Below are 17,982 nucleotides of genomic sequence, written 5' to 3'. Positions count from 1 at the left end.
TGTGTGTGTGTGTGTGTGTGCACTCAGGCAAGGCGTTCTCACTGTGAATGGAAGATAAAGAGTGCAGCAGTTTTCAAACAGGGACCGATGGGGAACATGGGAGGTTACAGGGGTTCTCTCCTACCGACGGTCCCCTACCTACACTAACGATACTCTGCTGGGATCAGTCAGGAGTTTGACACCATAGAAAAATAATTACCATATTGGATGCACCCATGTGTAGCACATGGGGATGTGTGAAACTTACTCCTCAGTCTGAAGTGTCCCCACTTGCGCCAGTGAATAGCTAGCTTTTTGCGTAGCTCCAACTGGTACGACTCTTTAGGAGGGGGGTTACGTGAGCTAGCAAGGCAGAGGTCCTGGCTTTGAGCCTCGGTGTGAGCCGAATCAGGAAGAAGTAGTGCTCGCTAAGCAAGCAGTGTGAAGTCCTTTACAGGTGCAGTCAGATTACTGTGGTCTGAGAGGCTTTAACACTGTTCTAGTCATTCTATGTTTAACATTCCTCTGGGATGGGTAATTCAATTATTGCCTATCGTCCTTGACTACCATGATATTATTATAAATGCTCAGAGAGAGAGAGACAGAAGATAGCCTATAAGGAAGTATCAGGTTTAGGTGGCGGAGGTTTATTCTGCCTCTGTACCATCTATACGGTCAGCTCCCAGCTGCCCCTCACACACACCGTGATCGTCAGCACCGAAGATCATTTCATCAAAATGAATTCATAAAAAAGCTCAAGGCAAAGCAGAGGACAGCTTTCAAGGGGAATCTGAATACAACACCTGGCCCTGTGAAGAGGTAAAAAAACGGCAAAGCGTGTCTCTCCTACCAATGCATCCACAGGACAGTGAATCTATGCAATCAGTTACATGTAATCTGATTACAAAAAACTGTAATCAGTCACGTTACCAGCAAAAATATTGTAATCAGATTACAGACACTTTTGAAATACAAGATGATTACATTTTCGATTACTTTTAAATTCAGAAAGCATTTTTTTTTGCAAACATCCTATGACACTTTTCTGTTTTCTCAATGACATTCAATTCAGCATTGAAAAAAGGCGCAAGTTAAAGTTTGTTCCACATGAGCGAGTCTGACCATAAGTCAGACACCACTATGATGACATACCAAATGTGTCTGATGGATATTTTTGTCTTCTTCTAATGTAACAGAAAATAATCAGATTACGTTACTGAGTTTGGGTAATCCATAAATTACGTTACTGATTACAATTTTGGACAGGTAATCTCACCATAAAAGGCTATGCATATGAAATACACACGTCCCTAACATTGACCGTATTGTGGACGAATTACATGAACAGGAAAAGTGTGAAGAAATCACAATGACATACTGTATCCTCCTCCTCATGGAGACTCACAAACACAATAAATCACAATATGAATATAATAAATACACAATATAAATCACAACACAACCTCAACACAAACTTTAGCAACCAGGACTCATGCAACAGGAAACCTTCGAATGTAAATAAACCCCCTTAAATATTGTCATTCTGGCCATGCCTCTGGCTGCCCTTCGGTTCATGTGATGTGCATCTCTTTAGTGTGTGTTCTGGGGTTTTAGGTCTTTGGACCGCTGCAGGAAAGGCAACATTTGATTTTACATTCTAAACCGTTTATTCAGCAAGGGCAAAAAAGAGACATCACATGCTCCAGCCCTTTGAAAGAAAATGTCATAGTTTCTCCCTCTTCTTTTCACCAGTAAGCGTGCACATAAATCTGCTTAACTGTTTTTCTGCTGTGGCAGTGACACTGTGTCCTGTTGCCCGATGCCTTTGGGCTGGGGTGGGAGATGTGGAGAGAATATCCTATCAGTGCTTTACACATTTATCAGAAAGAGAGGGAGAGACAGAGGGGTGTTGGAGGGAGGGAAAGAGGAAAGAGGGAAATAAGGGAGGATGGGGAGAGAGAGAAAGAGAGAGAGAGAATGGTAGAGAAATAGAAAAGGATGGAGAGAAGGGGAAGGTGGAGGAGGGTATTATTTGCTTCACTAACCCACAGTTGAGTTCCTTCCGCTCCGCAGACACCAGAGGTGATCTCTACACCCGGTCAACTCTAACTCTCACAGGAACTCAATTCCAGCATATTCATGTCCTTCTAGAGTTTTGCTGGTCCTGTTTGAAAACGGAGTCATTGTTTGGGCCTCCATGCATTTAATGTTGTCTTCTCAATGGCTTCATTATGTCCCTCATCTCAGCACGACCTGGACAGCCCTCTCAAACCAGCTCAAAAAAGACTCCTAGTGTCCTATGAAAACATTAAAAACATCATGGGCAAACTATTTCCTTTCCATTGTGATCTTGATCCTCAAGGTTTAACATTTGGTAACATATTATATATGAGCCATGACTGGGATGGATCCAACAGGATACATCAGCTTTCTACAGAGGAGAATACAGTCCTATTCTTCCACTTCCTCCTTATGTAGTGTGCACTAAAGCACTATCAGTGCACTATCAGCCAATCGACTGGTCTTGTCTTCACCTCTATCAGCCAATCACCATGTCTGAAGACTTTGGAATCAACTCAACCTGCAATCGCTCATGGCAATGCTCATATCAGCCAATCGTCAGATTTAATTTCTGGTGGTGTCAGCCCGACCCAGACTCTTGTTAGACCTCAGGAACATGAGGAATGGAACAGCGGTGGCGACCGGCGGACCTGTCAATCAGCCGCTTGTTTTTGTCTCCTTTATCTCAGCGTGCAGTTTAATTGTGTGTCTGGTGTTGTTACGGTGGCCTCTGTGTCAGATGGAACTGATGTCTGCATCTCTGTCTGACATTTATTTCACATGAAACAAATACAGGCCCCTCTGCCTCTTACAAGAGCTCTGTTTGTTGACTGTCTATTGCATCACAGAAATACCATAGCAGATGTGGTACTGACATGAAGAGTCAAACAACTGACTCCCATGACTTAGTCATACTGTCAGTGGTGGAAAAAGGACCCAGTTGTCATACTTGACTAAAAGTAAAGATACCTTAATATAAAACAATACTCAAGTAAAAGTCAACCAGTAAAAAACGACTTCGGTAAATGTCTAAAAGTATTCGGTTTTAAATATATTTAAGTATCAAAAGTAAAAGTAGAAATCATTTCAAATTGCTTATATTAAGCACACCAGATGGCACTATTCTTGTTTTTTTAATTTACAGATAGCCAGGGGCACACTCAGACATAATTTACAAACGAAGCATGTATGTTTAATGAGTCCGCCAGATCAGAGGCAGTAGGGATGACCAGGGATGTTCTCTTGATAAGTGTGCAAATTGGACAATTTTCCTGTCCTGCTAAGTATTCAAAATGTTATGAGTACTTTTGGGTGTTGAGTATGGAGTAAAAATTTTAAAAAATTAGGAATGTAATGAAGTAAAAGTAGTCAAAAATATAAATAGTAAAGTACATGTACCCCCCAAAACTACTTAAGTAGAACTTGCTAATATTTTTACTTAAGTACTTTACATCACTACATACTATAGACAAACTGACATGGATATTCCTTCACCACCATGGTTTATAAAAGAGGAGCTGAATTGTTAGCAAGACTACTATCACGTTTCAGGTAAGACCCAAATGCAGACTGTGTTGAAGTAATAATGTTTATTACAGCAACAGGGGCAGGCAAACGACAGGTCAAGGCAGGCAGGGGTCGATAATCCAGCGCAGTAGGGCAAAGGTACAGGACGGCAGGCAGGCACAGGGTGGGCAGAAAAGGTCACCACCAGGAAAAACAAGAAAACAGGAACAATAGTGCGATAGGAACAGAGGGAAAAATGCTGGTAGGCTTGACGAAACAGAACGAACTGGCAACAGACTGACAGAGAACACAGGTATAAGTACCCAGGGGATAATGGGGAAGATGGGCGACATCTGGAGGGGGTTGGAGACAAGCACAAGGACAGGTGAAACAGATCAGGGCATGACAACTACAAATAGTCTTGGGTAAGAGTAGGATTCCTGTTCTTAATACCTTAAGACTTTTTCCCAACATTTGTCTTTCAAAGGACTCTGGTTGTCTTTTGAGGTCATTGTGCTTTTGTCTGTTGATAATTAATTCAAAGTGTACAGGAAGTGCAGCAGAGCATATGGAACATAGCCTGTCCCCATCCCAGCATGGGTCAACACTCTCTGTAGGACATTATGTATAGTTGGTGGGGTGGGTGTGGGTGTGTGGGTAGAATGAGAACCTCCTGTTTAAAACCGAGTGAACCAGGGCCTGGGAGGCCAATGGTGGAAGAGTGGCCATGAGCTTAATATAACCCTATGAAATATGGAAAAGGGCACACATCTGGCCCTAAGCCTTTCCACTCCCACTCTGCCCCCAGGCTGGCAGGGATCTGAACAGAAGACAGCCCGTCACTCTCTCTCTCTCTCTCTCTCTCTCTCTCTCTCTCACTCTCTCTTCTACTCACGCTCTCACTCATGACTTTGTTAAAGTGTTCTGTCATTGTAATGAACTGAGTTCAGATTGCTAGCAACCGCTTTGCCAGGTAAAATAAATGTGTTGTTATTCTATTCCTGTGTGATGGAGAGGGTTGCCCAAAGACGAAAACAGCAAGAAAGTCTTTAGCGTCATGAGGTTTTGCCAGAGGCCATTTTGGATCCAACCAGATGGTGTTTGCCAAGAGCCAGGATGGCTGCTGCCAGTTTCCACAGCAATATCAGACACCTGTGATGGATGGCCCAGTGGGTGAGGCTATACAAACGCAGCTGTGATTGCATGGTGCTATAATGGAGGAAAGGGGGACCTGTGATAGGGAGATAGACAGAGGTTTTATAAGCCTTCATATTGCTTTGAGCTGATACACGTGAACAGATTCAAAGCCAGAGAACTGGGGAGGAGGGTCACCCAGTGTGGTAATTCTCTCTCTCTCTCTGCAGTGGCCAGACTGCACACTGACTGAAACGAAAACAGAAGTAAACAACACTCTCAATTACTGTGTCCATACACGTTTATATCGATTTATATGAAACACAAATTTACATTTAGTTTTTAATGGGCTTAGTGTGGTGGATTTTAAAGGGGCAGTGCAGTCAAAAACTAGATTTAGCTGTGTTTATAAATATTTCCACACTATGAGGTTGGAACAATACTGTGAAATTGTGAAAATTATGATAATACCCTTTTAGTGCAAGAGCTGTTTGACAAGACAGCTTGAAATTTCAGCTCGTTTTGCATTGGTGGAGTTTTGGCCTGCCTGGCCACATCATCAGGCGTTATAAGTTAATAGACAAATAAAGAGTGTTTAAAAACAGCTCGTTTTCAGGGAACATATCCCTCCCATTAGACTCCTCCAATAAGGTCCCTCACTCAGACCACTCCCAGACAGTCCTAGCAAAAATGCTAAATGCTTTTTGCTAAGAAGCTACTTTTGATTATTTTTGACCATTTTCATTGAAAACAATCACAGTACTTATTAATTGTTACCCAGAAATTATTTAATATTGAGATTTTTTTTTAAATGGCTGCATTAAACCTTTAACTTCTCAGAGAGTAGTTTCGATATATTTTTTGAAATTGTTTAATGTTTTGACTTACATATCCCTGTCTATTTTGGGGAATCCATCGAGACTATAGAAGAAGAAATCCCAGGAATGCAGATGGCTCATGACCTCTAGAGTAGAATGTATTTATTTAACCCTTCGTTGTCTGTTTCCTTTACAGAGGGACATGTTGGATGTCAGCCAAATCATGCGAGATCTGGCCAGTATGGTGCACGAGCAGGGAGATGCCATAGGTGAGACATCACGTGTGTGTGTATGTGTGTGTGTATGTGTTTGTGTGTACGTGTTTGTGTGTACGCGTGTGTGTTTTTATGATTGCCTGAGCTCCATGTCTGCATATTACTCTGTCTGTCTTTTCATCTCTGTGTCTTTGTAATCCCTTTGATATTTTGACCAACTTTACAGCATCTCTTTCATCATGAGTTAGCAGACTTAATTAATCACCTTGGGTTGAGGGTAGAGGACAGGACAGCATGTCCAAGTCTTCTGTTATTGATAAACAAGTCCTGCAACCCAGCACTGATCTAGACTTGGCAGAGAGAGGGAAAGTGTGGTTCAAAGCACAGACAGAGAGATACAGAACAACACCACCACCATCACCCTGCAGAGAGATGAACTGGAGACAGGGGGGATGATATGGAACACTAGTCACCGAAAGAGAAAAACATGAGAAAGGAGGACAGGAGAGTGGAGATGTACAGATACTGCAGCAGACTGGATGGAAGAGAGAGAAAGAGGAACAAGGGAAGCATGAACGAAGCAGCATGACTGATCATACTTGTGCATATCAGTGTGTGTGCCAAACCAAATTCTGCTGTACATGTGTCTCTGGTATGTGTGTGTACCTTTGTGTGTGTGCATGTGTGTCCGGGGTTGAGATCTCATAAACGAAGGAAAAGGATTATTCTATTCTAATTGGTCCATTGTGTGGGAGAGTGGCCCTGAGTCTGGCTGTTTTAATCCATCTAGAGTACAGTGACCTTTTCTTTTGATCTATTTTCAAATGTTCTTACTTTTTAACTGCATTGTTGGGAAAGGACTCGTAAGTAAGCATTTCACGGTAAAGTCTACACTTGTTGTATTCAGTGCATGTGACAAATACAATTTGATTTGATTTGAATTATACTTTAGACTCATGCCAAGTTTCCAACTCTCACAGACTCAATGCTACAAGAGAGCAGGCAACAGGCAATGAGCGAGAAACGATGAGGAACTGGAGAACAATACACAATTTATCCCAGATTCTATTCATAATTAGGGTACTTAACATTTAGAGTGAATAATGTTCAGCCTTATGGAAGGGAATATTTAAACAAATGGCACTTTTGTTTCCTAGATAAGTTCTGTTAGGACAGAAATACGACTTGTTTGTTGTTTGGTCTTTAGAGAAAGGGTTTTCTGAGGTGAACACGCAGGAGGAAATCTCTCCTTTCAACTTTGGTGTCCCTCCTCATTTCTCTCACATGCAGAGCACAGGGAAAATAAGGGGAAATAAATAGTGCCGAGTTCTAAGAAGTTAAATGTCAATTGTTGATGAAATTGGGTACACTAGTAAAATGCCATTAGAATCTCATTAGATTTATGTCTCTTCAATTTCTGTAGTCGTCATTCATATGAGGACGTAGGGAGGATATATTTTAGTATGATTATGAGGGTATACATCATGGATATATTTAGACTGTGGATATATTGTGGATACATTGAGACTGTGGATACATTGCGACTGTGGATACATTGCGACTGTGGATACATTGCGACTGTGGATACATTGTGACTGTGGATACATTGCGACTGTGGATACATTGCGACTGTGGATACATTGCGACTGTGGATACATTGAGACTGTGGATACATTGAGACTGTGGATACATTGAGACTGTGGATACATTGAGACTGTGAATACATTGAGACTATGGATACAGAGGGAAGTGGAACATTGGTGTGGTGGGAAAGTGCTAAAGTGTGTAAGGATGAACATGATGGCTTTAAGAGATGGTCGAGGTGGTAACTGTGAGAGGGTGTTCAGCTCACCAGTGTACAGAGTGAAGGTGCTATGTCCAAGTAACTGAGAGCTCTACTACTCTACTGCTGTAGTCTTTTTCACATCCATTATGGACCACAGACATAATGTTTCTCCCATTCAACCTTGAAATAGAATCAGGTAAATTGCATGTTTTGCTTTTCTATAGCTGTGGTGTACATGGTGAGATTTTAATTTTTATGTGTATAATAAAATCTGGGTCTGAATAAGCTGATGGGGCTTTAGGGGGGCAAGGGGGCTGAGGCATGTGGAGGTGTCCAGAGCAGTAGTGGGGGAGCGGTAGAGGGGTAAATTGAGAAATCAGCAAACCCAGGAAGTTTGGATTAGTGCTTTTTAGAGGGCGTAGAGTTGAAAGTAGCTTCTCTGTGACAAAGCCGCTGCTTCCGTGTGGTGACACACTCGACAAAGCCACAGGTCACGCTGTGCCAGAACTGATGCAATCAACAGCAACAAAAGAGACAGAGAGACAGAGAGATAGAGATAGAAAGGCTAGCCTGTTTAGGATAGGAGGCAGTATTTTCACAGCCGGATAAAAAACGTACCCGATTTAATCTGGTTATTACTCCTGCCCAGAAACTAGAATATGCATATAATTATTTGATTTGGATAGAAAACACCCTAAAGTTTCTAAAACTGTTTGAATGGTGTCTGTGAGTATAACAGAACTCATATGGCAGGCCAAAACCTGAGAAGATTCTATATGGGAAGTGCTCTGTCCGACCATTTCTTGGCCTTCTGTAGCCTCTTTATCGAAAATACAGGATCTCTGCTGTAACGTGACATTTTCTAAGGCTCCCATAGGCTCTCAGAAGGCGCCAGAACGTGGAATGATATCTCTGCAGTCCCTGGGTGAAAAACAGTAGGGCTTTTGGAAAGTGGTCGTTCTGACAACAATGACACTGGTTCGCGCGTGCATGTGACGACTCCATTTTCTACTTTCAGTGTTTGAACGGATACAACGTCTCCCGGTTGGAATATTATTGCTATTTTACGAGAAAAATCGCATAAAAATTGATTTTAAACATTTTTATGCGATTTTTCTCGTAAAATAGCAATAATATTCCAACCGGGAGACGTTGTATCCGTACGGTAATGGAATATTTTGAATTTTTTTTGTCACGATATGCACCGGCGCGTCACCCTTCGGATAGTGTCTTGAACGCAAGAACAAAACGCAGCTATTTGGATATAACTATGGATTATTTGGAACCAAAACAACATTGGGTGTTGAAGTAGAAGTCCTGGGAGTGCATTCTGACGAAGAACAGCAAAGGTAATCCAATTTTTCTTATAGTAAATCTGAGTTTGGTGAGTGCCAAACTTGGTGGGTGTCAAAATAGCTAGCCATGATGGCTGGGCTATCTACTCAGAATATTGCGAAATGTGCTTTCACCGAAAAGCTATTTTAAAATCGGACAATGCGATTGCATAAAGGAGTTCTGTATCTATAATTCTTAAAATAATTGTTATGTTTTTTGTGAACGTTTATCGTGAGTAATTTAGTAAATTCACTGGAAGTTTTCGGTGGGTATGCTAGTTCTGAACAAAAAGCTGGTTTTTGATATAAATATGAACTTGATTGAACAAAACATGCATGTATTGTATAACATAATGTCCTAGGAGTGTCATCTGATGAAGATCATCAAAGGTTAGTGCTGCATTTAGCTGTGGTTTTGTTTTTTGTGACATTATATGCTAGCTTGAAAAATGGGTGTGTGATTATTTCTGGCTGGGTACTCTCCTGACATAATCTAATGTTTTGCTTTCGTTGTAAAGCCTTTTTGAAATCGGACAGTGTGGTTAGATTAACGAGAGTCTTGTCTTTAAAATGGTGTAAAATAGTCATATGTTTGAAAAATTGAAGTCTTTGCATTTTAGAGGTGTTTGTAATTCACGCCACGCTCTACCATTGGATGTTGGTGAGGCATTCCGCTAGCGGAACATCTAGATGTAAGAGGTTTTAAACAAGTGAACTTGTGTAAATCAAAGGTAAAGTGGTGCACTCATCTATTTTACTGTCTAAGTATTGCGTTAGTCTCATTGTGGTTATAGTACAGCATGTGTTCAATCTTGTGGTTTTGGGAGGAATCAGAGGAATACAGTGGTTTTCAGATAAAAGGTTATTATCTTCTCTAGGGCCAGTGGGACGATTTCGTCCCACCTACGTAACAGCCAGTGGAATCCCGTGGCGCGTTATTCAAATACCTTAGAAATGCTATTACTTCAATTTCTCAGAAGCTAGGATATGCATATAATTGGTAGAGTTGGATAGAAAACACTCTAAAGTTTCTAAAACTGTTACAATTATGTCTGTGAGTATAACAGAACTTATTTGGCAGGCGAAACCGAGGACAAACCATCCAGGATTCTTTTTTGTTGAGGTGGCTGTGTTTTCAATTGGTTTTCTATATGAATCTAGATTTCAAATCAAATCAAATGTATTTGTCACATACACATGGGTAGCAGGTGTTAATGCAAGTGTAGTGAAATGCTTGTGCTTCTAGTTCCGACCATGCAGTAATATTTAACAAGTAATCTAGCAATTCCACAACAACTACCTTGTACACACAAGTGTAAAGGAATGAATCCGAATATGTACATAAAAATATATAAATGAGTGATGGCCGAAACGGCGTAGGCAAGATGTAATAGATGGTATGGAGTACAGTATATACATATGAGATGAGTATTGTAGAGTATGAAAACATATAAAGCGGCATTGTTTAAGGTGGCTAGTGATACATTACATCAGGATGGCATAGAGTACAGTATATACATATGAGATGAGTAATGTAGGTTATGAAAACATTAAATAAAGTGGCATTGTTTAAAGTGGCTAGTGATACATCTAATACATCAAGATGGCAAGATGCAGTAGATGGTATAGCGTACAGTATATACATATGAGATGAATAATGTAGGTTATGTAAACATTATTTAATATAAATAATATATAGTGGCAAGTGATAAATTGATTACATCAATTTTCCCATTATTAAAGTGGCTTGAGTTGAGTCAGTATGTTGGCAGCAGCCACTCATGTTAGTGATGGCTGTTTAACAGTCTGATGGCCTTGAGATGGAAGCTGATTTTCAGTCTCTCGGGTTCCAGCTTTGATGCACCTGTACTGACCTCGCCTTCTGGATGTTAGCGGGGTGAACAGGCAGTGGCTCGGGTGGTTGCTGTCCTTGATGATCTTTTTGGCCTTCCTGTGACATCGGGTGGTGTAGGTGTCCTGGAGGGCAGGTAGTTTGCACCCAGTGATGCGTTGTGCAGACCTCACTACCCTCTGGAGAGCCTTCCAGTTATGGGCGGAGCAGCTGCCGTACCAGGCGGTGATACAGCCCGACATGATGCTCTCGATTGTGCATCTGTAAAAGTTTGTGTTTTTGGTGACAGGCCAAATTTCTTCAGCCTCCTGAGGTTGAAGAGGCGCTGCTGCGCCTTCTTCACCACGCTGTCTGTGTGGGTGGACCATTTCAGTTTGTCCGTGATGTGTACGCCGAGGAACTTAAAACTCTCCACCCTCTCCACTACTGTCCCGTCAATGTAGATAGGTGGCTGCTCCCGCTGCTGTTTCCTGAAGTCCACGATCATCTCTTTTGTTTTGTTGACATTGAGTGTGAGGTTATTTTCCTGACACCACACTCCGAGGGCCCTTACCTCCTCCCTGTAGTGTCGTCTGCAAACTTGATGATTGAGTTGGATGCGTGCATGGCCACGCAGTCGTGGGTGAACAGGGAGTACAGGAGAGGGCTGAGAACGCACCCTTGTGGGGACCCAGTGTTGAGGATCAGCGGGGTGGAGATGTTGTTACCTACCCTCACCACCTGGGGGCGGCCCGTCAGGAAGTCCAGGACCCAGTTGCTCAGGGCGGGGTCGAGACCCAGGATCTCGAGCTTAATGACGAGTTTGGAGGGTACTATGGTGTTAAATGCTGAGCTGTAATCGATGAACAGCGTTCTTACATAGGTATTCCTCTTGTCCTGAGGCATCTGATTGCAGTTCATATGGCTTCCACTAGATGTCAACAGTCTTTAGAAATTGGTCGATGTTTTTCTTTTGAGAAATGAAGAAGTAGCCATTTCCTTTCTGGGTGTATAGTCAAGTGGACTGTTTTGTTTGGGGCGCACGACCTGAAGCTCGCTCCACTTTCATTTTATCCGCTATTGATCACAGTTTATCCCGTCTTAAATTTTAGCGATTATTTACGTTTTAATATATCTAAAGTTGGATTAGGAAAGTTGTTTGAAACGTTTGTGTCAGGGATTTCTTCGTCGTCAGACGATATGGCGAAATCATCGTCGGAAAAGGAGGACCAATATGCAGAAGAATTGTGTTGGCTCATCTTGAACATTTATTAAACTCCAAAATGAACATACAAAATAACAAAACGAACTCACGATATACTAGACAGTCCTGTTAGGCTCACACACGCTAAACAAGAAACAATCTCCCACCAACACACAGACAAACACCCCCAACTAATATAGGACTTCCAATCAAAGGCAACACCACACAGCTGCCTTCAATTGGAAGTCCACCCCAATTAACTCTACATAGAAACAGACTACCTAGACTAAACATAGAATACATGAATCTCAAACAGTGCCCAAAAACTTCGGAATACTTAAATCAAATGCCCTTACTACAAAAACACCACCCCGAACCACATAAACCAAATATCCTCTGCCACGTCCTGACCAAACTACAATGACAATTAACTCTTATACTGGCCAGGACGTGACAGTTTGGACAAAGTTTTCAGGTAACTAATTACATAATTTGTTGTCATGTTGGGCGAGGTGGAACCGGTGTTTTTCTGAATCAAACGCGCCAAATAAATGAACATTTTGGAGATATAACGACAGAATTAATCGAACAAAAGGACCATTTGTGATGTATTTGGGACATATTGGAGTGCCAACAAAAGAAGCTCTTCAAAGGTAAGGCATCAATTATATCGTTATTTCTGAGTTTTGTTGAAATATCACATATATATATGTGTGTGTATGTATATACAGTGTGTGTGAAAGAGAGATTTGTGTCCTGCATGCTTGAGGTTCGGCACTGCATTGATGGGCAGTGAACCAAACATTTGTTTTTAATTGGGAAAAGAATTGGATTTAGGTTTGAATTAGTTCTCACTGGCTACAATAACTATAGTTACTATGGTGTGCATTGGAATAAGACAAGACATTTGGATTATTCAAAGACTAATAATTGGTTGACTTCTGTTATGTTTAGAAAATGAAATGTATGACGGAGTATGACTTTTGAAAGCTCCGTTCTCAGTTTATTCTCAAGATGTCGCTATGGTGACAGCCAATGAGGAAGTAATTAAACATGGAAATTCAATTAGAATGTTCTGCATCATAAAAATAGTCACTCAAAGAAAACTCAATATACTACATCATCGATCAAACGTGACTCTATTTACAGTGTGGTGACGGAGAATGTGTGTGCATCCTTTTCCAGTTTATTAAGGATCTTGTGCAAGTGATTATGTAAATAAGGAGAGACCAACTTAGTTGTTTTTCTATCTATAAACACAGTTGTGCGTTGGTCTAAGATTTTGAAGCTTCACGACCATGGAGAGCGCACTCAAGGAAGTTGATAGTGACATCATACGAGCAGCTCAATCAGAGCAATGAGATATTATTAGGGGTTATCAAATAGTACACTTTCTTTCTCTCTCTCTCTCTCTCTCCCTCCACTTACACCTTCCTCTCTCTCTCTCTCTCTCTCTCTCTCTCTCTCTCTCTCTCTCTCTCTCTCTCTCTCTCTCTCTCTCTCTCTCTCTCTCTCTCTCTCTCTCTCTCTCTCACTGTATGTGTTAACAACAGCAAAGGATGCACATTCTGAGTAAGATAAAACCTCTCAAGGCTACCAATGTGTGTGCAGAGGAATGGTGTGTACCCAATTCACCCATTCAAAGTCTGGATGTGTCATACAAACACAGAAAACAGCGTGCGCGCACACACACACACACACACACACACACACACACACACACACACACACACACACACACAGAGGCCAAAGACACAAGGACCAGCGAACGGAGAGACAGGAAATGAGCAGAAGATACCCCACATTGAGCCTCTGTAGGAAATTAAATAGAAGTGTGACTGTACATGATAAAGAGGACGAGGAATATTGATGTTTACACATTGCTCTCATAACAGCACCACAACACAAATACTGTATGCTAAGGTGTAGGGGTGTGAGCGTTTAAACAAAATGGGGATCCTTAACGTTAAGTTAAGAAATATCCCTAACCGTAGATGCAGAAAGTAAACATCATTGTGGGTCAATTTCCGTAACAACTAAGAGTGTTGATGTGCGAGGCTCAACTTCTCTGCTGATTTGGTGCACTGGCAACCACGCTGTGAACAGTGTGAAGTGAACCCGTGCACATGCGCAGATACTGTGTGTGAATATCCTAGCCCATTCATTCTTGCAAGCCAAGAAATTACAGGATACAGCATTCCGTTGCGAGATACTGTACATATTTTGATTGCCGATAGATAGGCCTAGTGCACGGTTCTGACTCTATTTACCTGGTGGCCGACCTGCCTATACTGCGCCCCTCCCCTCTCTCTCCAAGTATAGTAATAGTAGTACAGGTGCAATGCGGACATCAGCACAGCTGCATTGTGAATTCACATTATTATTTTTTGTTTCGTTTTTTTCCCCCCATCAATTTTGTGATATCCAATTGGGAGTTAGTCTTGTCCCATCGCTGCAACTCCCGTACAGACTTGAGAGAGGTGAAGGTCAAGAGCCATGCATCCTCCAAAACACGATCCTGCCAAGCCGAAACATGACCCTGGGGCGGCAGGTGGTTAGAGCGTTGGTTAGAGCGTTGGGCCAGTAACTGAAAGGTTGCTGGATCGAATCCCCGAGCTGACAAGGTAAAAATCTGTCTTTCTGCCCCTGAACAAGGCAGTTAACCCTAGGCTGTAAATAAGAATTTGTTCTTGCATGACTTGCCTAGTTAAATAAAGGAAAAATAAAAAAAGCCACACTGCTCGCTTAACCCGGAAGCCAGCTGCACCAATGTGTTGGAGGAAACACTGTACAACTGGCGACTGAAGTCAGTGTGCATGAACCCGGTCTGCCACAAGGAGTCACTAGAGTGCAATGGGACAAGGACATCCTGGCCAGTCAAACCCTCCCCTAACCCAGACGATGCTTCACCGCTTTATGGGTCTCCCGGTTGCAGCCGGCTGTGACACAGCCTGGGATCGAACCCAGGTCTGTAGTGACACCAATGCGATGCAGCGCACTTGGGAGGCCCGAATTCATGTGGAATTGTATACATTTTTCTTGTGTATGTGTGTAAAAAGATGGCCGTTTAAACATTAAGAAAATTGTTCCATTTGTCACATACCTAGTATAGTGACAAAATCCTACTAAGTAGTGGAAGTACCTGTATGTTTCTTCTATTACCACTAAAGAATGAAAGAGTGCTTCAACCTGGTAAGAAACGGTCCTAAACTGGGGGACATGTTGTACTGTGTTGCTACAAAATATATCTGTGTTGCTATGAAGTATAATTGTTATATTTACCATGCTTTATGTCTCTTCAGATAGCATTGAGGACTACATTCAGACCACCACATCCAACGTGGAGTCAGCCAATCAGCAGCTAGCAAAGGCCAGCCATCACCAGGTGCAGTAGTGTCCTCATTTCATTGTCCAGGTTCAGTGACGTGTGTGTGTGTGTGTGTGTGTGTGTGTGTGTGTGTGTGTGTGTGTGTGTGTGTGTGTGTGTGTGTGTGTGTGTGTGTGTGTGTGTGTGTGCGTCTGTGTACTTACAGGCGGGTGTGCGGTCAGGCGTTTGTCAACTAAATACAGTTCCTGTATATTGTCATGTCTGTGTATTGCTGGTACTGACATTACATTTTAATGGAGAATTTCAGGTGTCATGCTGATACACATCTATTTACAGGATCAGTAGGACAAACATGATTTCAAGTAACAGGGTTTGCTATTTCATTACTACTTTATTGCGTTCATTACGATGCTGTGGAAATAACAATAAAGATCACATTTTCATGTCATATTTTATCAGCTTTTGCCGTTTGCTAAATTAATTGGACTGATTCAAACTGTAAAACGGTAGCCTGGAGTCTAATAGGAAAATCAAACAGATATACCAACACTGAACTCCAATTCCATAAACAACTGTTTCTTCCACCAAGATAATGATTATGAGGTTTCAATTTCATTGTACAACTTTATTGACTAAGAACGGAAATACGTTAGTAATGTGCATCAGACGGTAGACTGCAATGAAGTATTACTTGGTTATGATTTCTTTCTGATTTCTTTTGAGTGAGTCTCTTTTCCATTTGGTAGCACATTCACAAAATGCCCAAGGTTATTATTTTTTCCATTTTCCTTGTGTATATTGACTAGTAATTTTATATCATACTTTTCCCCCCTGTCATCCTTGCTTGGATTATATCACAGTAGAGCTTAGAAGTCAGTGTTGGTAGCATAGGCCTGTAGTGTGTAGCCCGCTGGCTATCCTAAATTATATATTGACAAAAGTGTTGTTGGGTTAATAAAAAGGTCACCTTTTCTGTTACTAGTAGTAGATGGCTTCACAACACCCCACACAGTGAGGTTTTATGACCCTGATACTCTGTCTGCAAACACACTCGTCATTTAGCGACTTACAGTTCATTCATTTAAAGATAGCTAGGTAGGGCAACACCATATATCATTCATGCAGTAGTAAGTAGATTTTTCCTCAATAAAGTAGCTATCAGCAAAGTCAGTGCTAGTAGGGGGGTACATGGGAGAACTTGAACACCAGGCAGGCTGCTGTGTTCTGGATAAGTTGCAGGGGTTTGATGGCACAAGCGGGGAACTCAGTCAACAGCAAGTTGCAATAGTCCAGATGGGAGATGACAAGTGCCTGGATTAGGACCTACGCCACTGCCTATGTGATGTAGGGTTGTACTCTACGGATATAGTAGAACTGAGCCCTGGGGGACACCAGTAGTGAGAGCACATTGTGCAGACAGAGATCCTCTCCACATCACTTGGTAGGAGCAGCCTGCCAGGTAGCATGCAATCCAAGAGTGTGCAAAGCCTGAAATTCCCAGCCCTGAGAGGGTGGAGAGGAGGATATGATGGTTCATCATCTCGAAGGCAGCGGATAGATCTAGGAGGATGAGAACAGAGGAGAGAGAGTCAGCTTTGGCTGTGCGGACAGCCTCTATGACACAGAGGAGAGCAGTGTGAGTGACCCTTCTTGAAGCCTGACTGGTTAGTGTCAAGAAAACCGTTCTGAGAGAGCTAGCAAGAGAGTTGGTCAGAGACAGCACGGTCAAATGTTTTGGAAAGAAAATAAATAAGGGATACCGGACTGTAGTTTTTGACATCAGAGGGATAGTGTTGGTTTCCTGAGTCAAAGGTGACGAGGCCAGTGGTCAGGAATGGGAGAAGGGTATGGAGGAGGGAATGTTGTTGAGCAGGCAGGATTGTATCTGGAGAAAGAGGTCAACGCTTAGTGTAGTTCTGTGTGAGTGGGACAAGTGGACTAAATAGACTGAGTAAATGAGGAGCGGATGTCGTCAACCTTCTTTTCTAAGTGATTGACCAAGCCGTTCGCAGAGAAGGAGGGTGGGTGGAAGATTAAGGTGGGAGGAGAAGGTTGAAAATAATTTCCTAGAGCCAGAAGCTTGAAATTGAGAGTGATTGAAAGTGGCTTTAGCCGTGGATACAGAGGAAGAGAAGGTATAGAGGAGGGAGTGAAAGGATAATAGGTCCTCCGGAAGTTTAGTTTTCCTCCGTTTTTGCTCAGATGCCCGCAGCCCTGTTCTGTAAGCTCGCAGTGAGTCATTCAGCCACGGAGCAGGAGGGGAGGGCCGAGCTGGCAGGGAGGAAAGGAGACATTGAGAGTCATAGGATGTGGAAAGCGAGGAGAGTAGGGTCATAGAGGCAGAATCAGGAAACAGGAGTGAGAAGGATTTAGCAGAAGGGAGAGATGACAGGGTAGAAGAGGAGAGAGTAGAGCAGGGTTCCCCAACTGGCGGCCCGCAGGCCAAATCTGGTCCGCCAGCAATATTATTTAGCCCCCCAAAACCCCCCCCCCAAATTCATTATTAATTTCATTTAAAAAGAAATATAACAAAAAGAAAATAAATAGGTGAACAGTACCTGGTGCTGAAAATATTGTAATTAATTTCAACAATAATCTTAATTTTAATTTGACTTTACAAATAACAAGAGGGCTTAATTGGAGTCTATTTCTTCCGATCCTAGGCCTATTTAAAATAACTTAGCCTACCTCAGCCGGTTATGAGGCTTAACAGCATCTTTCACAATAAAAAAATATATACTGCTCAAAAAAATAAAGGGAACACTTAAAAAACACATCCTAGATCT

The 17,982-nt window shown here is 42.1% G+C and overlaps 1 protein-coding gene across 2 annotated transcripts in view; it reads left to right on the top strand.

Annotated features, from left to right (window-relative positions):
* Positions 1–17,982, top strand: part of LOC106605505 (t-SNARE domain-containing protein 1) — a 135,990-nt gene that overhangs the window by 56,850 nt on the left and 61,158 nt on the right. For both annotated transcript variants that reach the window (XM_014201240.2, XM_014201241.2), the window contains exons 9-10: positions 5,695–5,767; positions 15,171–15,253. In XM_014201240.2, coding sequence (XP_014056715.2) covers positions 5,695–5,767; positions 15,171–15,253 — 156 coding nt within the window. The remainder of the gene's footprint in view (positions 1–5,694; positions 5,768–15,170; positions 15,254–17,982) is intronic.

Source organism: Salmo salar, chromosome ssa05, assembly GCF_905237065.1.
Source record: "Salmo salar chromosome ssa05, Ssal_v3.1, whole genome shotgun sequence".
Lineage (NCBI taxonomy): Eukaryota > Metazoa > Chordata > Actinopteri > Salmoniformes > Salmonidae > Salmo > Salmo salar.
The sequence above is the reverse complement of the archived record's forward strand: the minus strand, read 5'-3'. Positions and strand labels throughout refer to the sequence as shown.